This window comes from Delphinapterus leucas, chromosome 13 (assembly GCF_059928025.1).
Source record: "Delphinapterus leucas isolate spDelLeu-1000000601 "Yukka" chromosome 13, BTC_Dleu_Yukka2, whole genome shotgun sequence".
In the NCBI taxonomy this organism is placed as follows: Eukaryota; Metazoa; Chordata; class Mammalia; order Artiodactyla; family Monodontidae; genus Delphinapterus; species Delphinapterus leucas.
Genome location: NC_143141.1, coordinates 14283994 through 14307188, shown reverse-complemented (window position 1 = coordinate 14307188; position 23195 = coordinate 14283994). Strand labels below are relative to the sequence as shown.

Below are 23195 nucleotides of genomic sequence, written 5' to 3'. Positions count from 1 at the left end.
GCTCTCTCAGTTTAGAGCCTGGTTTTATCAGTGTGCCATCACCCATAGCTGGGATTGGCTGGACTTGGGGCTGACGGCTGGGGTAGGTGTCGTTTCCTTCCTCTTCTGCGGAACACTTTTTACTCAGTTTGGCAACAGCCAAACCAGCAAGCGGCTTCTGACGAGGCTCTGAGACTTGCTCACCTTTCCTTCCTCCTCCCAGCCCCGTCTCCTTCCTCCTGCCCCGTGTTAACCAACACCCTGACGTTTGTGTTTATCGTTTCCTTGCATTTATAGCTTTACCGTATGTTTGTGTTCCTGCAGAACATTCTTTAGTGTTTAACCTGCCTTTGCGCTTTATATAAATGCAGTCAGACTTCTGGGTGTTCCTCCGTGCCATCGTGAATAACTGTTCATTTCATTCGTTTGCCTTCTCTCGTGTTAATTGTTTTTTTCTCTTCTCAGATTTTACTTGTTTATTTTGTACTATAGAAAATTTTCCAAATGCACTGAAAACGTGAGAGTCCAGGACAGTGACTTCCCATATACTCATCCCCCAGTTACAACAGCTCTCAGGTTCTTTTTCCATAATTGTTTCCTTATTTCCTCCCTTTATATTTTTCCTTTACTATTTTAAAGGAAATCTCATATATCCTATGATTTTTGTCCAATATCTGTTGCTTTACCTCCTCCTAGGGCTGATATTTCAGCAAACTGGAAAGAAAGGAAAGTGCAGCAGAGCCCTAGGGCCATGGTCCGCGGTTGAAATGATAAGGTCCCCTCTCCTGTGTATAGCTGCTCCTAAACCACAGGCCCCTGCAAGCCAGAGAGAAGTTCCTTGGCCTCCGAACGAGACAGGGCTGCTTCAGGGCCTGGCAGGTTAGAAAACAGCCTCGGCTTGCCCACCCGAGCTATGCTTGGCTCTGCTGCCCATTCAAGAAGCAGTGACTGCATGTCAGGATGTGCGTCCAAGGTAACCACAGGGCTTGACGAGCCTCAGGGTGAATGCTGAACAAATGAGCCTTCTCCTGGGGTAAGAGGTTAGTGTCTCGGATTATGAGTACCAGCGTGGACCTCGTGCTCAGGCTCACCTCTTTCACAGTTGAGGGATCCAAGGAACATGTGGGCAGCGTTCCTTCTTGCACTGAGTACATAGTCATTTGAGGTCCCAGCTTTACACGTTTCTGAGGGGGGTTTCTGTTAGACTCCCCATCTTACGTCTTACCCCAGAGTCCTTCTAGTCTGTGTCAACCAAAGCTTGAGCCCCCCTGCTTGAGCAAACATCCTTCTGGCAAATCCCAGCCTCAGTAGAGTCCACCGTACTGTTCCCGAGTCCTGCTTTCTAGGTTTGGCTTTCTTCTTTTCTTGCCAGCATATTGACTCATTAAAAAAATATGTTTAAAAATAATTTCATCAAGGATTTTTAGTTGTTCTCAGCAGGAGGAAACCTATTTTGCCTATCACCAGAAACAAGTGCTAGTGTTAGGAGTTGGTTTTTTATTCTTACAAGTAAACATTTAATAAGAACTTTTTTCCCCAAAGTTGCAAGGATAAAATAACTTAATGTTAAATATTGTTCCATTACTTTTACATGATTAGAAAGGTAGCTTTTAAGTTTTGTGACCACGTATTCCAGGGAGTGGGAAAGACTCAGGCAGTCTTTGCTGTCTCGGTAAATTTAAGGCATTTTCTGTTTGCAGGATTAATTACTCCAGAAGATCGGAAATATGGAACGACAAATCTTCACTTAGATGTATCTGATGCGGCTAATGTCATGGTCTATGTGGGAATTCCCAAAGGACAGTGTGACCAAGAAGAAGGTAGGGTGCTGAGCACAAAAGTGGGGCTTATTCTCTGAGCTGGGACGTTGTGGTCTGATGTTTGCTCTCTCTTGCTCCAGAAGTCCTTAAGACCATCCAAGACGGAGATTCTGATGAACTCACGATAAAGCGATTTATTGAAGGAAAAGAGAAGCCAGGAGCCCTCTGGCACATATATGCTGCTAAGGACACAGAGAAGATACGAGAATTTCTTAAAAAGGTGTGCTCCTTACCCTATGGCACGTAAAGAGAGAGATGTAGAATAGCAGTGTTACACTACATGTCGAGACCTGACTGGGTTACTGGAGAATAACCGCAGCTTCAAAAGTTAGATCTGTGCATCTCAGATTGGATAGGCTGAAGCTGGTTGCTAAGGAACAACGATTTCTAGATGAGCAGGCTCACACCTCTGAAAAGAGGGAAACTTATCTTTTTTCTTATGTCTGTGTGTTATGTCATAGTGCATTTGGAGGTCTTTGTGCTCTCCCTTCAAGGTAGTTCCTCTGATGATCACGTCGTGTCTATTTGTTTTTATTGCCTTAAAAATCTAAGCACTTCAGAAGTCCACGTATCATTTCTTTGCTCTTGATAGCTGTGTTCCAAGTGAGTTACTAAGGCCCCTGTTGGTTTTATCCACCCTCGTTTAGTAGTAGGTCAGGAAGACCTCACACCCTACTGTGGCCATTAGCTTATGCGGGAAAGGGATACAGGGACTTTGAAGATTCCAGGTTTCCAGCAGTTAGCAGGTTGTTCAGCAAGGGTTCTGTGTGGAAGTTCTAGGCAACTGGAAGGATGGGCATATTCAGTTTTTAACCTGTTCGCCACTGAGGCTGCTAGTTGCGGCCCAGATATTTGTGGCTGGTATTCTTCAGTTGTTCATGAGGAGTGGATAGGAACGCTCCTAGCCTGCTGCCTGGTGCCAGGTTAGACCCTTAACCAGCATTTGCTTCAATCAAGATGTTTCTCGCTAAGGATAATTTGACTCTTCCAGAAACCTGCCGGTCGCCATACTGTCCCTTTGATAGCGTCACCCTGCGTCTGTGCTGCCAGATACTGGGTCTAGAGTGAACGAGGTTAACCTGCAGCCAGCTGTGGGGCGCGCTTCATAACTCAAGTTGTCAAGTGAATACAGACGTTTAAGAACTGCAGTGTAGCAAGTCTATTTCTAAGGAGCTTAAGTCTACTGACATTCAAAAGCCTAGGCCAAAATACTGTCCCGACACAGTGTTTACAAAAATATGCAGACTGCCACTCACGGTTTACAGGAAGTGACAGAAGGGAACGAACCCACATTTTCTTTCAGTCTCCCCTTGGGTCATTCAGTTAATGTCTTTGAGTGCTATTTTCTCTTTCTGCCAACAGGGACACGTGTTAAAGAAGGCCTGACATTTACTGACTGACTGCCCACACTGTCCGGGGGCAAAATGCCCTCACGGAGACCCAGCATGTCACTCAGTTTCATAATACTTGGAATGTGTTCTAGGTATCAGAAGAGCAAGGTCAAGAAAACCCCGCAGACCACGATCCCATTCATGATCAGAGCTGGTATTTAGACCGATCACTAAGGAAGCGTCTTCATCAAGAGTATGGAGTTCAGGGCTGGGCCATCGTGCAGTTTCTTGGAGATGTGGTATTTATCCCAGCAGGAGCTCCACATCAGGCAAGAACCATTACTTTAGTCTTTATTCTCCTTACACTGTAAACTTCGGCATGTGTGACTGTGTGGCTTGTTGTCTTCCAGGTTCATAACTTATACAGCTGTATCAAAGTGGCTGAAGATTTTGTTTCTCCAGAGCATGTTAAACACTGCTTCTGGCTTACTCAGGAATTCCGCTATCTGTCACAGACTCATACAAATCATGAAGATAAATTACAGGTAAAAATGGCCGTGATTCCTGGCATTCTCTGACTCTGGCTCCGTAGCTCCTAACCGATCCTATAAAAATAATCAGCAAACTTGGCCATGCCACCACACCTGGTACAGTGGGTTGATGAACTGGCTCTATGTCTAGTCCTGCTACCTACTTAGGCAAAGGAGGAATAAACATGGAGGAAATCTAACTTTGGTTTAGAGGCTTTCAGTAGTGAATCATCTAACATATGATTCCATGTTTGGAAAACTAGGGAAATAGATAAACTCTGAAAAATAGAGCTGTACCTTGGGGCTTGCTTGTGTCTGCACTCACTGGGGGCAGGGCCACGTAGGATCAAAGCCTCTGGAAGGGGGAAAATGAGCTTTTAAGTTCTTCAAAGGAGGCATGGGTTTAAAATGTGTATAAAATAACAGCCTAAAGGAGCCCAGGGGCCTTTCAAGTATTATAATAACATTTCATATTGAATTTTGAGTTTTAAATTTCAAGAGCATGGTATAAAATTGGTAGGGGGAAGGTTTATTCTTACGGACAGATTTTAGATCTCATGGTAAACTGACCATATTTTCTCTCGTTTTTTCAGGTGAAGAATGTTATCTACCATGCAGTGAAAGATGCGGTTGCTATGCTGAAAGCCAGTGAATCCAGTTTTGGCAAACCCTGAGGGTCCCAGAGGCGCCTTACCCCTGCACATTGGAAGTGAATTACTGGCAGCTGTTCAAACTCTTCAGGCAGGAATCCTGTGGACTTTGAGACTCATGTTACCTCATCTTCTTTTTTAAACTGTACCCACCTGGTAAGGGTACTCTGTCTAATGTATATTTCTAGTGTTTACAGACACTAAATGTGTATATGTAGTAACTATTTACAGAACATGCATCCTTAAACTGTGACTTCTCACCTAGTGCAGAGCTTCTACCCAGCTGTAAAAACAGAACCCCGTATCAGCTCTGGAACAAGACCTGCAGTTACTCGTAACCCAGCTGTGTGGTTGGACAGCTCAGTCAAATGGGTTATAACTCTTAGGAATCACCGCGCAGTTTATTTGGGTTGTGTTTTGTTGTGTCTGAGTACCCTCTCCCCGACTCCTTAGGGTTCAGAAGGGCAGTGGAGGAAGCGACCACCGACGTTTGGATGTTGTATTGCCTTAGGACTGGCATTATATAGCAGAGGTCAACTACTGCACCATTCTTGGGGTTAACCATCTTTAGTTAAACGGAGTTTTAATTTAAATGAAGCTTTGCTAATTTTAAGTGTTAAGCATTTTGCATTAAAGTATTCATATAATGTTTTGACTCTGTTTATTGGCATTATTCTCTGGTTGCAGAGTCAACACACACTTCATCAGTGTTACAGGTGTAAGAAAGAGTTTGCGCCAGGAACTCATCTTAAAAGCACAGAAATTTGATGCTCTATTGATTTCTGAGTGGTTATTACAATGCTAACATGGAAACAAGCTTCTCCCCAGCCAAGTTGAAACTCCTGTCACACTTTCGTAAAGAAACACCACTGATTAACTACCTTTAGAAGTGACAATTAACCAAAAAACCAAATAGTGACGGGTTAAATGGTTCTGAAAAGGTAAGAGATCAAAATTCTTTGTCTCTCTTCTGACCCATTATAGTTTAAGAGTTTACAAAGGAAAATGAAATTATTTATTAGAAGTTTTAGAACAGTAGTATCTAAAATAATCATCTCTATGAAGGAAGAAAATAAAGAAGCCACTTTCCTATAGCTCATTGATTCTCCTAGACAGCTGTAGCTGTACTAAAAGGAATTAAATTGAAATCAAGTCACGTAGACAAAGGCCTAGAGCCTGGATTTTTACCTGTGAGCTCAGAGTAGGAGATCGAAGATCCCCGCCTAACGTCAGCCCACTTCAAACCAAAATCTTTCATGGATGAACTTTCAAAAACAAAGTTTTCTGAAAAGAATAAGTAGAAATATCTACCTATCTTAGTGGGAAACATCTTCCCTGGGAATTTCTTACCAGAAGCTTCTTTATACAGTTTTGGATCTAGAATTGGCACTGTTGATTAGAAATCTCCAATAGGCAAAAGAAGAGGAAAACTTGCATTCTCTATAGAGAAAATCACCTTCAAGCCAGGCCTCGAAGGAGTCCCACAGATAGTTCCAAGGACTGTTATTCACAATCAAATGCACTGTATCCACAAATATGAAAACTGAAAGCTACCACGAGCAAGAGTCAATGCAAACCTGAAGCTGCCATATTAAACGTGCAGAGTTTGTAGGTTCTGGAATGATCCAGCACTTATTTTATATTCTGAAGTGTTTAGTATGTTTGAAGAAATGAGAGTATAGGAGTATGATGAAAGAATGAGATTGCCAGAAATGACCAGATTTGGAAAGAAGCTGAATAGAACTTAACAGAAATGAGACATGATGGTTAAAATTAGAAATTCAGCACATGAGTTAAGTGGCAGAAAAAAGTTCTTTTACAAACTGAAAGATTGGTAAAAATAACACAAGACAGCACTGAGTAACAGGAAACTGTAAAGAAGTGTTAACTTACAAGGCGGACACGGAAAAGTATAGGTTTGACCATCAGTGACAGAGAATTAAGAGACTGGTGAGGCAGGGTGACATTCTGAGACTGAAATTTTTCCAGTACTGACATGTCAGATTGAAGAAGCCTAACTAAATCAAGCAAGATGAATAAAATAGCCACACCTGTGCCCAAAACAAATAGGTTCTTAAAAGTACCCAGAGGGCTTCCCTGGTGGCGCAGTGGTTGAGAGTCCGCCTGCCGATGCAGGGGACACGGGTTCGCGCCCCGGTCCGGGAAGATCCCACATGCCGCGGAGCGGCTGGGCCCGTGGGCCATGGCCGCTGAGCCTGCGCGTCCGGAGCCTGTGCTCCGCAACGGGAGAGGCCACGACAGTGAGAGGCCCGCGTACCGCAAAAAAAAAAAAAAAAAAAAAGGACCCAGAATGGGGAAAAACATTGTAAACCTTCAAAGAGGTGACAGACTTAACAGCTGACTTCTTAACAACAACAGGGGGAGTCAAGAAAGTAGATGCCACTCTTACTGTGCCAGAGAACATGCCTGAAAATAAGTCTAGACACAGCAAAATGATTTTTCCCTGTTCTTACTGACATTTTCAGATAAAAGCCAGAGTTTCTCTTCAGGCCCTTGCTGAAGGAACTTTTCAGAATATCCTTAGGATTAAAAAAAATAAGAAGAAAAAGAAAAAAAGAATATCCTTAGGAAAAAAAGTAACCCACATCATGATGCAAGAAAAAACGGTGTACAATGGAAACTGTAAATTCATGGATAATCTTAAGCAACAGTGGAACAATATTTTTAGAAGTCTGGATAAAGTTCCTCTAAAAGTTAAACATAGAATTAACGCATGATCCAGCAATTCCACTGCTATGTTTATACTCAAAAGAATTGAAAGCAAGGATTCAAGCAGGTACTTGTAGACTCATGTTCATAGCAGCATTATTCACAAGAGCCAAGAAGTGGAAACAACCCAATAGATGAACAGATAAACAATGTGGCATATCTATACAGTGGAATATTTCTCAGTCTCTTAAAAAGGAAAGAAATTCTGACACAGGCTACAACATGGATGAGTCTTGAAAATACACTAAGTGAAATATGGCAGACACACAAAAGGACAGATATTGTATGATTCCACTTATATGCGGGACAGTCATGTTCCTAGAGTAGAGACAGGAAGTAGAATGATGGTCACTGGGGCTGAGAGCAAGGGGGACTGGCAGTTACTGTTTAACGGTTACAGACTTTCTGTTTGGGATGATGTTGTACAACATTGTAAATGTCCTTACTGCCACTGAACTGTACACTTAAAAATGATTAAAATGGTCAATTTTGTGTTACGTGTATTTTAACCAAAATAAAAATTAACTCCAAGTAGGAAAAGCTTTTGGAGTTGAATGAGAAAATGACATCCTTATTGTTTTAATTGATTAAAAAGGTAGGAAAGAAGGAAGAAGTGGGACTTTTCTAAATGCAAGTTTCCCCCACTATTCAGAAGTATTGAAAGTAGAGGTTTCCTCTGAAACCTTTCGTGAGCGTAGAAGCAGGTACCTTAGGACACATCTTGCTAATGGATGCACAAAATAAATAGACATAAAGCACAGATGCTCACAGACACAGTTCAAAGCTATGGCGCCTTGATGTTGAGTGTAGTTTCCTGGGAAGGAGCTTGGCAGTGCCGCTCTCACTGCTCAGGATGCATGCTGCCTCTGTAACACCTCTCTGCAAAACAAACGCTGAATGCTGTTTGCGCATTTTGCCTTTTTTTTTGGTAAAAGCAAAAATCCTCTTCAGATTTCTTTCAGTTAGCAAAAACAGGTACTAATGTAGGTATTTCGTAAAAGTGAAGTAGTGTAAAGCGAACTTTCAACAAGTGGACGATACTTGTGCTCCAGTTGCAAGATAAAGATGGTCTGACTAGATTAAGTAAAAGACTTGACTCTATACTACTTACAAGAGATACAGTTTGTAGGTTAGAAGTAAAAGCACGGAAGAAGTTATATCGTGCAAACACTAACTGTATGAAAGCACACACGGCTCTATTAATACCAAAGTGATTTTAAGATAGGGTTTTACCAGAGAGAAGTTGTTTTCACAATCATGAAAGGATTCGTTCAGCAGGAAGATACAATAATCCTAAGTATAACAGAACTTCAAAGTAAGATGAAGCAAAATTGGACAAAATTAAAGGAGAAAACAAGTTCACAATTACAGCTGAAGATTCCCACCCACCTCTTTCTGTAATTGATACAATAAACATATAAAACCAATACAAATATAAAATATTTGAACCTATCAAACAAATGGACCCTTATTAGAACACTAAAGCCAGTGGCTGCAAAATACACATTCATTTCAAGCGCACGTTGCTTATTCAAGAACAACCATACACTGCCCCAAAACAAAGGTAACTACGAAATTCTCAAATGTCGAGAAATTAAGCAACATACTTCTAAGTAACCCGCTGATCAAGAAAAAATCAGAATGGAAATGAGATACTTGGAACAGAATAATAAAGATACAACCATTCAAAAGTGGTGGAATTCAGTTTACAGCAGTGCTTAGATGGGAATGTATAGCTTTAAATGTATGTGTACGGGACTTCCCTGGTGGTCCAGTGGCTAAGACTCTGTGCTCCCAATGCAGGGGGCCTGGGTTCCATCCCTCGTCAGGGAACTCGATCCCACATGCTGCAACTAAAGATCCTGCACACCGCAACAAAGATCCTGCCGGGCCACAACTAAGACCTGGCACAGCCAAATAAATAAATAAATAATTTTTTAAAATGTATGTGAAGTAATGTTTCTTTCTAAAATGTTTAGTAGAAGCCCTTCATCAATGAAAACGTGCAGTAGGATTTTTAACAGAGGATTCAGTTTTTTCAACAGATCTAAGACTATTCAGATTTTCCTTTTTTATTTTTTACTGTATGTTTTATGTTAGCTATGGCCTTGTCATATATGACACCATATATATTCAGGTGTGTTCCCTCTATATTCACTTTGTTGAGAGTTTTTATTAGAAATGGATGTTGATAGCTCCCCGTCAGCCACATGATCCTGAGGGTAAACAACCAATACTCTTCAGTGTACTGTATTGCTTGCATTTTTTACAGACTGTGGTTTGTGTTTTCACATCCTGAAATGTCTGCAAAACGCCCATCTGCATCTGCTGCTTCTAGTAGGAAGAAGAGGAAGGCAATTACTCTTGAGATAAAACTCAAGGTAATTGCCCAGCACGAAGGTGGCAAGCCAGTAATGATCATCGCCCATGAGTTAGGAATTTTCCATTGATGGTAAAGATCTTAAAAGAATAAGAAGTGAATCAATGATGCAGTGAAACAGCATCAATTAAATACACCACCATCACGAAGAAAAGAGCTGGGCTAATTGATGATATTGAAAAATTACTTGTCACATGATAGACCAGATACAGAAACGTGCACCACTTAGCTGGCTGATGACCCAGGCTAAGGCAAGCAGTCTTTTCGATTCACTCTTTATACACAAGTGTTTACAGCAAGTCATGGGAGGTTTCAATGCTTCAAAAGCATCATAATTTTCATAATGTGAAATTCAGCAGTGAGGCAGCAAGTGCCGATGCTAAAGGTGTTGAAGCTCTTAAGGAAGAACTATATAGGGCGACTGTGGGTGAGAAGTATTTGCTGGAACAGAAAGTTAATATTGATGAAACAAGCTTGTTCTAGGACTATATGCCAGAACATACATACATTCATGAAGAGTCCAAGACAATGTCAGGCATTCAGAGACCATTTAACACTGCTTTTGGGTGGAAATGTTGCAGGGTTCAAATTAAAGCCTTTCCTAATGTACCCATTAGAGAATCCTAGAGCATTCAAGAATGTGAGCAACTTCCCATTTGTTATTACCATAATAAGAAAGCCTGGAAACAGTAGCATTGTTTGGAGACTTTTTTTAACTGTTTGTCACAGGCAAGAGAATATTGTAGGCAAAACAACATCCCCTTCCAGCTGATCTTGGACAGAGCTCCAGGGCATCCACAGCATGTCTGTGACATGCATCCTGATGTAAAGGTTGTGTATTCGCTCCCAAACACAATCACGCTCTAAATGTGAACCATCACTGCAGCAATGGGAAGAAGTCACACAGCAATGCGTGAATGGCATTTGGAAGGAAGTTCTGAAGACCTACATGGACGCACTGAAAGGCTTTTAACAAAGATTCTACTGTTGCCGAAATAGTAAAGTAACCAGATGCTAGTGCTTGGGAAGCAGCTAGAATTGGATGTTGATAAAGAGGATATTCATGAGCTTCTCGGCATTGAGGCTAAAGAGCCTTCCAATGAAGAGCTGATGGAACTGGAGGAAGAAAGAAGTTGAGGCAGAGGAAGAAGTTATACCCGAGGCACCAAGAAAGTTCACAGCAAAGAAACTGGCAGAGGCGTTTGCTGCTATCACCAGTGGTGTGTGGAAGTTAGAAGAAATGGATGTTAATTACAAGAGATTGGCAAGACCTGGCAGGCAGATACGGGAAGCTCGTGCTTACCGTAGAGAAGAAAAACTATGCAGTCAAAACTGGTTATCTTCTTGAAGAACAGACAGTATGCCTGCTAAACCAAGTGTCAATGCCCCAGGTCTTTCTACCGGCTATTCTCAAGCCTCATCAGAAGAGAGACTGATGACCCTGTGGCTGTAGCATCCCCATCATCCAGCAGTTAACTGTAGTTCAATCCTTCAAAATTCTTCAGATCCAGTGTGCTTTCAGCTGGGTACATTACTGGTGAGTACCCATACAGCCATTCTGTTTTTCACTTTCAAGTACAGTATTCAATAAATTACATGAGATATTCGACACTTTATTATGAAATAGGCTTGTGTTAGATGATTTTGCCCAACTATGGGCTAATGTAAGTGTTCTGAGCACATTTAAGGTAGGCCAGGCTAACCTAGTAGGTTAAGCGTATTAAATAAAAAAATTTTTAACATCTTTATTGGAGTATAATTGCTTTACAATGGTGTGTTGGTTTCTGTTTTTAACATCTTTATTGGAGTATAATTGCTTTACAATGGTGGGTTAGTTTCTGCTTTATAACAAAGTGAATCAACTATACATATACATATGTTCCCATATCTCTTCCCTCTTGCGTCTCCCTCCCTCCCACCCTCCCTATCCCACCCCTCTAGGTGGTCACAAGGCACCGAGCTGATCTCCCTATGCTATGCGGCTGCTTCCCACTAGCTATCTATTTTACATTTGCTAGTGTATATATGTCAGTGCCACTCTCTCACTTCGTCCCAGCTTACCCTTCCCCTTCCCTGTGTCCTCAAATCCATTCTCTACATCTGCATCTTTATTCCTGTCCTGCCCCTAGGTTCTTCAGAACCATTTTTTTTCTTTAGATTCCACATATATGTTACCATATGGTATTTGTTTTTCTCTGACTTACTTCACTCTGTATGACAGAGTCTAGGTCCATCCACCTCACTACAAATAACTCAATTTCGTTTCTTTTTATGGCTGAGTAATATTCCATTGTATATATGTGCCACATCTTCTTTATCCATTCATCTGTCAATGGACACTTAGGTTGCTTCCATGTCCTGGCTATTGTAAATAGAGCAGCAATGAACATTGTGGTACATGACTCTTTTTGAATGACGGTTTTCTCAGGGTATATGCCCAGTAGTGGGATTGCTGGGTTGTATGGTAGTTCTAGTTTTAGTTTTCAAAGAAACCTCTATACTGTTCTCCATAGTGGCTGTATCAGTTTACATTCCCACCAACAGTGCAAGAGGGTTCCCTTTTCTCCACATCCTCTCCAGCATTTATTGTCTGTAGATTTTTTGATGATGGCCATTCTGACTGGTGTGAGGTGATACCTCACTGTAGTTCTGATTTGCATTTCTCTAATGATTAGTGATGTTGAGCATCCTTTCATGTGTTTGTCCCGTTGCAGAGCACAGGCTCCGGACGCGCAGGCTCAGCGGCCATGGCTCACGGGCCCAGCCGCTCTGCAGCATGTGGGATCTTCCCAGACCAGGGCACGAACCCGTGTCCCCTGCATCGGCAGGCAGACTCAACCACTGCGCCACCAGGGAAGCCCTGTCCATTTTTTGATTGGGTTTTTTTTTTTGGATTTTGAGCTGCATGAGCTGTTTGTAAATTTTGGAGATTAATCCTTTGTCAGTTGCTTCATTTGCAAATATTTTCTCCCATTCTGAGGGTTGTCTTTTCGTCTTGTTTATGGTTTCCTTTGCTGTGTAAAAGCTTTTAAGTTTAATTAGGTCCCATTTGTTTATTTTTGTTTTTTTTTTTTTCATTACTCTAGGAAGTGAGTCAAAAAAGATCTTGCTGCGATTTATGTCAGAGTGTTCTGCCTACGTTTTCTCTAGTTGCGGCGAGCAGGGGCTACTCTTCGTTGTGGTGCTCGTGCTTCTCATTGCGGTGGCTTCTCTTGTTGTAGAGCACAGGCTCTAGGCGCGTGGGCTTCAGTAGTTGCGGTTCACGGGCTCTAGAGCGCAGGCTCAGTAGTTGTGGTGCACGGGCTTAGTTGCTCCGTGGCATGTGGGATCCTCCCAGACCAGGGATCGAACCCGTGTCCCCTGCATTGGCAGGCGGATTCTTAACCACTGCACCACCAGGGAAGTCCCTCTCCTTCATTCTTGAAGGATAGTTTTGCTGGATGTAGAATTCTTCATTGAAAGTTTTTTCTTTCAGCACCTTAAATACGTCACCCCACTGCCTCTGGTTTCCATGGTTTCCGATGAGAAGTTAGATGTTAATCTTATTGAGGATCCCTTGAACATGAGGAGTTGCTTCTCTTTTGTTGCTTTCAAGATTCTCTGTCTCTTTTCAACAGTTGGACGATAATGTGTCTTAGCGTGGATCCCTTTGATTTTATCTTGCTTGGAATTTGTTGAGCTATTTGCATGTAGATTAATATCTTTCAGATATGGGAGGTTTTCAGTCATTATTTCTTCAAATATTCCTTTTGCTCCTTTTTCTCACTCTCTTATCCTTCTGGTCCTCCCATAATGCACGTGTTGGTGAGCTTGATGGTCTCCCACAAGTCCCTTGGGCGGTGTTCATTTTCCTTTCTGCTTCTCAGACTGGATCATTTCAGTTGTTCTGTCTTCAAGTTTACCTATGTTTTCTTCTTCCTCCTCAAATATGCTGTTGAACCCCTTTAGTGTTTTTTTTTTTTTTCATTTCAGTTTTTGTACCTTCCAGCTCCAGAATTTCTATGTGGTTCCTTTTTATTATTTCTCTTTATTGATACTCTCATTTTGTTTGTATATTATTTTCCTGGTTTTCTTTACTTCTTAAGCATATCTCAGACAGCTGGCTTAAAGTCTTTGTCTAGCAAGTGTGGTATCTGGGCTTCCTCAGGGATGGTTTCTGTAAATTTAATTTTTTTCCTTTGAATGGGCTGTACTTTCCGTTTTCTTTGTATGCTTTGTGATTTTGTTGTTGTTGAAAACTGGACATTCCAATATTCCAGAATAATTCTGGAAATCAGAATCTCCCCCTTCCCAGGGATTTTTCTGTTCTGAATTATTGAAGGCTTAGCTGTGTTCAGCCAATGTTTTGACAGAGATTTCCTTGAATTTCAGAACCTTAAAAAACAAACAAAAACACCTCTTCCAATCTCCGATGGATTGGCTCTGTGCTGGGACAGTCTTAACACTTAGCCAGACCATTTATGATTCTGCCTCAGCCTTCACTTTCTGAATGCACCAAGCCTATAGGTCAAGCAGTGATGAAAACTGGGGTCTTTTCAGGTCTTTTCTGAGCATAATTCCTGTCCTGCTTTTCTAAATTCCCCAGTATACACAATTGCTTTTGAATGCACTAATATCCCAAAGAAATCCTCTCCCTGGCTTTTCCTCCCAGGTTTTGAGCAGTCTCTTGTAATCTTTTGCCCCAGGTGGCTCTGCACATTAAAAAAAAAAAAAAAAAAAAAAAAAATCCTTAACATGTTTTCAAGCAAAACTTGCTGCTTTTCCACCCTGAATAAATTCCAAGATAGGCAAACCAGAGATGAGCACCTTTAGTCTTTCAGGATGGCCCTTAGATTGGGGCAAACATGACAATTTAGGAATAAGGTCTTCTCTCTTTCCCTGGGACTAGGGACCAGGGTCTCACATTTGAGAATGTGGGCTGCCGTCTTCAAGACCGCTGCCAAGCCGCGAGAGAGGTTTGTCCAGGGCAAGTAAAAATGCCACAAAGCTTTCTTTCTGTTCTGAAGGGTTTTTTTCTTAATACAGCATCTTCTTGGTTGCTATAAACCTTTGTTTTCCAGAGTTCTGAAAAAGTTGGTTCTGACAGTTGCTGGTACTTTTTTCAATGTTTCTTTGGAAGGATGGGTGTTTGGACCTGTCTACTCCTCCATTTTGCTGACAACTCTATAAATATATTATAAAACTATAATTAATTATATGTAAATGAGAACTTCCTTAAGAAAAAGTATTTCCCTACTGGGGTTTAGACTTGGATTTCTGAAATGGTTCAGTGGCTAGGGAATGTTCATTCTGGTATCTCAAAAGGAAACTGCTTGGTTAAATAAATTGGTAAAAGCATATGGAAAGGCTGTGAAAAGTTAAAAAAAAAAAACCTGCTTTATGTTTATTTCAACCAAACATTTCGCAAGTTTATTTTCACTTATGAGCCTTTCTTATTGGTAATACAGAATAGCATTTGAAGAGCATCTGTCCCTAGGGTAGGACAAGGAAAACTGTCCAGTTTTTCAAAGCTTTGAGTTTTCACAGTTGTTCCCATAAATACAGCTATGGGGTTGGATTTTAGGGAGGTGCAGAGGCAGGCATGACTAGTACTATTCTGGAGCAAATATGAGTCATAACCCCTTCTCTCCAGGAGTTCTGAGACACACCTTTAAGTATATGACACGACAAAGGGCCTAAGGCCAGATGAGCTGTGCAACCGGCAGGGGCTCAGGAAGGTGTCTTTGATAGACGACATGGGGAGAGTGGGGGGGACGGAGAAAGGAAAGTTATCATCTACCTAGAACGAGCTGCTGGGTGATCACCATAAGCTGACGGTGAGCTTTAAAGAGTAAGCTGTGTCTGAAGACAGCACAAATGAGTTGGCAGTGTGGAATGCTATTCTGGAATGCAACCCTTTAAATTGGGTTTTTTTGGGCACCAAGCAGATTCATCTGGGGATGGGGTGGGGAGAGTGGGAGCTGGTGCTGTGCTGGACCTAAATCAAGGGCCTGAGGTTTAGAGGAAAACTTTTATTGCAGGCGTTGATACCATGGTTTCCCTTTCCGGATTGCAGACCTTTCCAGGGCCAGAAGAGTATCTGACTCACCTTGTTTCCACTGATACCCAACAGAGTATTGAGGGAAAATGGAAGATGCGGCCTGATAACGAGCCAAGAATGCTCCTTCCTCAGCCTGAAAACAGGAATGGAAAACTCAGGACCTCTTAAACAATTCAAACAAACCAACCCTACATTGAGATGATTTTATCTGAATGGTGGAAAGAGTGCTTGTCATTATTCTGCCCATCCATGCACCTGGATAAACACTGGTTATCCACATAAGGACAAAAATGCTCAGGGGTTATGAGCATTCCTTAATTCCAAAATCGTTCTGTGAATAAATTAGCCAGATAAATGCGATCATAAAACTATATCCTGTCACTATGTCAGTTCCTCTCAACTTGACTTACAGATTCAAAGCAGTCCCAGTCAGAATCCCAGCAAGTTTTGTGGATATTGACAGATGAATTCTGAAGTTTATATAGAGAGGCAAGAGACCCAGAATAGACAACACTATTGGAGAAGAACAAAGTTGGAGGACTGATGCTACCTGACTTCGAGACTTACTATTAAGCTACAGTAATCAAGACAATTTGGTACTGGCAAAAAAATAAGCAAATACATCAATGGAACAGAATAGAGAGCCCCAAAATAGGCCCACATAAATATAGTCAGCTATAGATCTCTGATGAAGCAGTGAGGGCAGTATACTGTAGCAAAGACAGTCTTTTCAACAAATGGTGCTGGAATAACTGGACATCCACATGCAAAGAAATCAATCTAGACACAGACGTTACATGCTTTACAAGAATTAATACAGATCACAGACCTGAATGTAAAATGCAAAACTATAAGACTACTAACAAAATAACATAGAAACTCCAGGTGACCTTGGGTATGGCAGTGACTTTAAGATCCAATATCAAAGGCACTACCATGAAATAAATAATTGCTAAGGCGGACTTCATTAATACTAAAAACTGCTCTGTGAAAAACAATGTGAAGAGAATGAGAAAACAAACCACAGATTGGGAGGAAATGTTTGCAAAATGTATTTCTGATAAAGCACTATTATCCACAGTATACAAAGAAGTCTTAAAACTCAGCAATAAGAAACAACCCAATTAAAAATGGGCAAAAGTTCTAAACAGATACCTCACCAAAGAATATATACATATGGCAGAAAAGCACATAAAGAGATGTCCAACATCATATATCATCAGGGAAATGCAAATTAAAACGAGATACCGTTACACGCTTATTAGGATATAGTCAAAATCCAAAACCACCACCAAATGCTCGTGAGGGTGTGGAGCAACCGGAACGCTCATCATTGCTGGCGGGAATGCAAAACGGTACAGCCACTCAGCAAGACTGTCAGTTTTTTGCAAAACTAGACATACTCTTACCATAAGATCCAGCAACTGTGCTCCTTGGTATTCACCTAAATAGTTGAAATGCATGTCTACACAAAGACCTGCACACAGACATTTATGGCTTTACTCATAATTGCCAAAACTCTGAAGCAACCAAGACGTCCTTCCGTAGGTGAGTGGATCGTGTGGTACATGCGGACAGTGGAACATTATTTAGCACTAAAAAGAAATGGCCTGTCAAGCCATGAAAAGACATGGAGGAAACTTACATGCATATTACTAAGTGTGAGAAGCCAATGTGAAAGGGCTACGTACTGTATGATTCCAGGAGTAAATGTACTTGCGGGGTGTGAGATGTCAGTACATACAAGTGGGAGATGGTGCCCGTGTCAGGGCCAGAGGTGTACATGGGAACTCTATTTTCTGCTCAGTTGTGCTCTGAACCTAAAACTTCTCTGAAGAATAATGTTTACTTAAATAACAAACTGTATCCTAAAGATGAAATCCAGAGCAATAGGACGGTCCCCTGGATTGAAGATTCCCATTTTGCAGGATGAGACTAGAAGGCCCTCGCTGCAGCACATCAGATACACTTGGGTTTCTCCATACAATCTACAAAACCAACCTGGGAGAGGGTGGTTGGGGTTTTTTTCCTACCTGTTTAGGGCACACAAGACTTGGACCAGAGGGACCTGGGTTGAACCCCAGTTCTGCCACTTCGTGACTGTGATTTAGGATACGTCACTTCAGCAAGCTGAGCTGTTTCCCTAATTTGTAAAGACTGAATGATTACATATGTTAAACAGCTTTGTAAACTGTCAGGCCCACACAAATATAAATTGCTACTGCTGAATTATTTCAAAATATAACTTAGAAATGTGTGAGTCGTTTACAATGCATGACCACACCATGCCTCTTTCACCGGTCAGCTCCTGGCTTTGAGAAAGCACTGATATGTACGCCCATATCCCATGCATCCAAGACAATCAGCTTAACGCAGGGAAAGGCAATCAGAGGGTGAAAGAGTCCTAATCTCACAGCTGTCTGCAACTTGCAATGGGAAGGAAAGGGAGGAAAGCTACAGACACACACACGCCCCTCAGGACACACATGATATAGTTCCCCAGCCAACAAGACAAGGGGTCACAATTCCCAAGCATACTTTTGCTTACACAGATGACAAAAAGCAGAAGAGTAGCTCGCACAGCACATCTGTGAAGGCTGGGGAGCACAGGGTCCACAGAGCAGAAGCCCTTTCAGCTGAGCTTCCGAATCCCATGTGCCCTGCTATAGCACCTCCTCTTTCCAAGGCCAACATATAAAATAATTTGGGACAGCAAACACCTTGAAAGTTCATTGCACCCAACAATCTACAGTGAGACCAAATGTTAAAGCAGAAATTTATTAAAATCCATTTATATAGTGTTTTACAGACAAAAAAAAAAAATATACAGAGTCCTCAACATTCAGGCAATCGACTCTATTCTCAGAAGTGCTTCGTGAGAAGACACACTTCTTTGCCCTCATCCCCCAAAAGATACTTCTGCTTATTCCCCTGAAAATGATGCATTTATTACATCGCCTCTCAAAACAGTTCCACTGAGATCCCCAAGCCTCTGCAGAGAGTAAAGAGAGACGAGCAGAGAGCGTTCTCCAGAACGCAGTGCCTCACCCAGAGGTGTAGTGCGAGATACAGAAAACGGCGGAGGCTTCAAGGAGTGCGCGCCCGGTGACAGGGCGGGAGGAGAGCCTGCGGGCCTGGCTGGGCGGCCCTAGCTGCGGAGTGTGGCCAGACGGGACTGCATGGCCTCCAGGGCCTCTTCCTCCTCCTCCTCTTCTGATGCAGCCATCGCTCCTGCAAGTTCAGGCTCTGGGAGGGCGTCGGTCACCTTACTAGGTGCTTTGCCTAAGGCCCCTGTAAAGAGACAGCAGGCAGATCAACAAAACATCAGCTTAAGCAAGTGGTCCCTCATCTTCTCTGTCCTCCATACCTTGTTTCTTGTTTGACAAGAAACAGAAAAGGGGCAATAAAACAGCTGTTTTGGTGGGGTTTTGCTCACTATCACAAATGCGTGCAAACACCAACTTCTAATGATATCAAAGTCATAATAACTAAGGATTCTGATTGTTAGAACTTTGGTTCTAATCTAAAATAACAAATGTAGAAGGGAGTTATAATCTAAAGAAAAAGCTACTAGTTAATCTTGCAGATGCAAGAAGAACGGCCATAAAAAGAGAGGGGAAAGAGGAAGGATCTTGGGTCATACCTGCGGTGATTTCAAACAGAATTTTGTCAATTTCCATTTCTGCTGCTTCTTCCATCTCTTCTTGATCATCCATGCTTTCAAAAGTGTCCTCTAACATCTCTTCTATGATCCCAGCCTAAACACAGAATAAACCATGTCACTTCCCACAACTGTTTTATTCTTTTTTATAAATTTATTTATTTTTTGTTTATTTATTTTTGGCTGCGTTGGGTCTTCATTGCTGCACGCGGGCTTTCTCTAGTTGCAGCAAGCGGGGGCTACTCTTCGTTGTGGTGCGTGGGCTTCTCATGGCGGTGGCTTCTCGTTGCGCAGCACGGGCTCTAGGCACACAGGCTCAGTAGTTGTGGCACACGGGCTCAGCAGTTATGGCTTGCGGGCTCTAGAGCGCAGGCTCAGTAGTTGTGGCGCGTGAGCTTAGTTGCTCTGCGGCATGTGGGATCTTCCCAGACCAGGGCTCGAACCCATGTCCCCTGCATTGGCAGGCGGATTCTTAACCACTGTGCCACCAGGGAAGCCCCCGCAACTGTTAAATCCACTCCCAGCAGGCGCCCCTATGGGCCCAGCATCAACCGAGCTCTGGTGTCTCCAAGTCCTGTCCACGCTTTCAAGGGCTAAGCCACAGACAGCTGGCTGCAGGCAACACCGCATGCTGTCTGCCCTCTCTGGAGGAAGCAAAAAGCCAAAGGGAAATTGCTCTCCAAATTTAGTACCCAGGTTGGAGCGGGGTGCCTCTATCAGCAGAGCTTCACAAAGTAACTCAGACGGTAACGCAGCACGTGGGGAACAACTTGCTGAGATGAGAGGGTGCTGTCTCGGGAAGCATTTGCCCTGACGTTTCAAATCTATGCGTGCAGGAGTTGAAATACAGTATGAAAACTGGCTGGAGTCACAGTAGACACTATGATAACAAATACCAAGAGCGAGGTGGGGCTCCACGGAACCCCGAAAAGGCCTGTACTTCAGCACATCCAAGTTATAGCTGCTGGCCCAGGGTCTGCAGGGTCCTGGCAAGGATCAATCAATTCACCGAAGCCTGAGAGAACTGATAAGACAGTGTTTCGGGGCCCAACAAGGCAGTGCCTTCCACATTCCCTACTGGAAGCCCTGTGCCTGGTAGCCTGAAGCCAGACAGTCAGCCTCCTTCGTTCTCAAGAGCACAGCGCCACTGCGGGCACGAGAAAACTGCTCTCCAACACCAGCCAACACAAGCAGACCCTGCGGTCTTCCCGAATGAGCAGTGTCATGCAAGCGCAAGGTCACATCTGGCAGCTCCAGCCCTGGCTCTCCTGCACTCAGCCAGGGCATGACTCTCACCGACCATGCTGATGGTATCAGATTTAAAGCAAGCCCTCTCTCCTGCCTGTTCTGCTGTCAGACCACTCAAGTGACTCTTAATGGCATGAATCTAGCTAGTTCCATATTCTGCCCATGCTCAGACCTTTCGCTCCCAACCAAAAGGAACAAATTCACATTCAAGGATACAAGTGGAGCCCTGCAGCCTGGGTGAATGGATCTTAGTGCTGGAGGCTAGTATAAAAGAGGCTCAATACATACTCACCATCCCAGTTAAAAGAGCCTAGGGCAGACTGACTAACAGCCCTCCACATCCTGGAGGGACAAGTGGCCATTCACTTACACATTCATCCAACCAGCAAACATTTGTCAAATGTATGCTCTGTGCCACACGCCAGGCCAGGGTCTGGGGACAAATGGAATGACTGAGATCATGTCGTTGCCCTTGACACGCTGGGACCCCGCCAGAGGCTTCAGTTTGCACCTGGACATGCACCCTTGGATGAATTCAGGAAATATTTACTATCTACTACATGCAGGCCCTCCTCCAAATCTATACTATGCTCAGTATTCAGAAACTTTTGTGGAAAAGATCCCAGATTCTAAAAAAAGACTCCGCCCCTCAGATCCTGGTGGCTACGTAAGTCAGAGTGAGCAGGCCTGAAGTCATTTCAGAATTACCTTGTTGCCCAGTTCTAGATGGACAGGCATCACAACCTGGGCGATGAGACATCCACACGCCACTTGTAAAGGACAGACCCCGCTGACCTGGTGCCCTCCTGATGACTGCCCAAGGATTTCTCATTCCAAAGACCTGGGCTCTGGGCTTTTTATGTTGCCTTTCTTTTCTATCAATTTTCTTCTCCAGTTCCCCTCTCCCATGCCCTGTTTAGAACTCAAGTTCATACATAAAATTCCCTAGGAGGAAGGGAGGCAGCTTCTCTGCACAAGCTGCAAACAAGAATTTGAGGTGTACCGTCTGGGCTCTCAGGCCACGGGTTCAAAGTGTGAAACAGCACCTGATCAGGCACCTCTTATCACCATGTCCTCTGAGGCAGCTCAGGCATCTGTGCTCCAACCCCAGATCTGTCACCTCCTACCAAGGTCACTCAGATAAGTTACCTGGCAACTTGAAGACTCAGTTTCCTACTCCTGTATAAAATGGGGAAAAAAATCCCTACCTCCCAAGGTGGCTGGGAGGACTTTCTAGGAGAGCATGTGTGCTGCACCACTGGCAGGTGGGGGCTCAGTAACTACACCCTGTCCCCCATCTGAAGGCCACCAGGACAGGTCCCTGCCCGGCCCTGATCCCGGGGCACTAGGTGTTTACTGCTTTCTATTTGGTTCTCAGTTTCCTCTTCTAGTCTAAGACAGGGGTCAGCCAACGACAGCCTGCTGCCCAAACCCAATCCACTGCCTACTTTCATAAATAAAGTTTTATAAGAACACAGTCATGACCACTTGTTTACACATGATCTACGGCTGCTTTCATGCTACAAGTAGAGCTGAGTAGTTACAACAGAGACGTATGGCCCACAAAGTAGAAACTATATTTACTATCCAGCCCTTTACAAAAAAAGTTTGCCCGTCCCTGGTCTTGATACCTCCCTTGCCAGCTTTGCCAACACTCCCCTGGGACAAACAGAGAAACCCGGGTTTCTTTCAGTTTCCTTGTTCATGTCAGAACCCATAAATCCTGGGTTGCCGAATCCCACGCAGTTGCTTCCCGGGTCTCCCACCTCCCCTAGAGCTCTGGGTATACTATCGCTTCTTCTAAGGAACACCCTGGCAATCTGATCCAGCCTCTGCCACGCTCAGCTCAGACAGTTTCAACCAATGCTAAGAGCTGCTCCTCTGTCCTCAAAATCATTTCTGTCTGGCAACAGTGGCCTGTCTACTCCTGCCCAGCCCCAGCCCTATAGCCCCTGCCACTTGCTGACTCTTAGCGCTTTGGAACAGGACATAGGGTGGCCCCAGGGCACCTTCATCATCTCTTTGGACAGCTCCCGCATGGTGGCCTGGATTTCTGGGATCTTCACAAGACTCTGCATGGCCTTCATCACTTCTGTGCTCCTCTGCAGGGAACCAGCCACTCGCAAAACCGCTGAAAGGGAAAAATAACAGTCAGGATTGCTCAACAGAATGTGACGCAGGATGGAATAAAGAAAGACAGTCAAGGGCTCCTCTGGTGGCGCAGTGGTTGGGAGTCCGCCTGCCGATGCAGGGGACACGGGTTTGTGCCCCGGTCCGGGAATCCCACATGCCGCAGAGCGGCTGGGCCCATGAGCCATGGCCGCTGAGCCTGCGCGTCTGGAGCCTGTGCTCCGCAACGGGAGAGGCCACAGCAGTGAGAGGCCTGCGTACTGCAAAAAAAAAAAAAAAAAAAAAAAAAAAAAAAAAAGAAAGACAGTCAAATCAAAAGCTATTCTAATAAAAGTCAGCAATAGTGGGCGGACTCCCAAAGCTATTTATGTACCTGTAGACTACATTGCTGTCCTTGGACCAAGACTGACTTTCCTAAATTGTGTGCTACTTTGGCTACGATAGGTACAAACTCTCTGAGCACCCACACCAACCAGCTGATCTGGAGAATGGCCTGAAAGCCTGCATCTGACCTTTAGGGAAGGAAGCCAGCTAGGAATGATGTCACCCCCAGGACAAGTCACACACGGGAGGAATGGCTCTAGGCAGGCCTTGCTGGGGCCACACTGGAAAAGAGGCTTTAAGCAACCCAAGCAGTGCTCCCCACACACCAGCCTACGGAGGGTGGCTGCCCGGGAGGGGCCTGCTGCTGGCCCA

General features: G+C 43.6%; 2 protein-coding genes across 14 annotated transcripts in view; one reads left to right on the top strand and one right to left on the bottom strand.

The window, feature by feature from the left end:
- KDM3A (lysine demethylase 3A) overlaps positions 1-9280 on the top strand; it is a 66990-nt gene extending 57710 nt beyond the window's left edge. For 6 of the 11 annotated variants that reach the window (XM_022556028.3, XM_089922840.1, XM_089922841.1 and 3 more), the window contains 5 exons: positions 1680-1799; positions 1880-2019; positions 3283-3459; positions 3541-3675; positions 4254-4957. In XM_022556028.3, coding sequence (XP_022411736.2) covers positions 1680-1799; positions 1880-2019; positions 3283-3459; positions 3541-3675; positions 4254-4334 — 653 coding nt within the window. In that variant the 3' untranslated portion in view covers positions 4335-4957. Of the gene's footprint in view, positions 1-444; positions 1800-1879; positions 2020-3282; positions 3460-3540; positions 3676-4253; positions 4958-4997 lie in introns of those variants that run through there. The other 5 variants (XR_016395358.1, XR_016395359.1, XM_089922843.1 and 2 more) reach the window with 5 other exon arrangements.
- An 8944-nt stretch (positions 9281-18224) lies between these two features.
- RNF103 (ring finger protein 103) overlaps positions 18225-23195 on the bottom strand; it is a 127466-nt gene continuing 122495 nt past the window's right edge. For all 3 annotated transcript variants that reach the window (XM_022556039.3, XM_089922848.1, XM_022556041.3), the window contains 3 exons: positions 22379-22500; positions 19104-19218; positions 18225-18751 (listed from right to left, as the gene is read on the bottom strand). In XM_022556039.3, the coding sequence (XP_022411747.1) occupies positions 18609-18751; positions 19104-19218; positions 22379-22500 (380 nt within the window). In that variant the 3' untranslated portion in view covers positions 18225-18608. The remainder of the gene's footprint in view (positions 18752-19103; positions 19219-22378; positions 22501-23195) is intronic.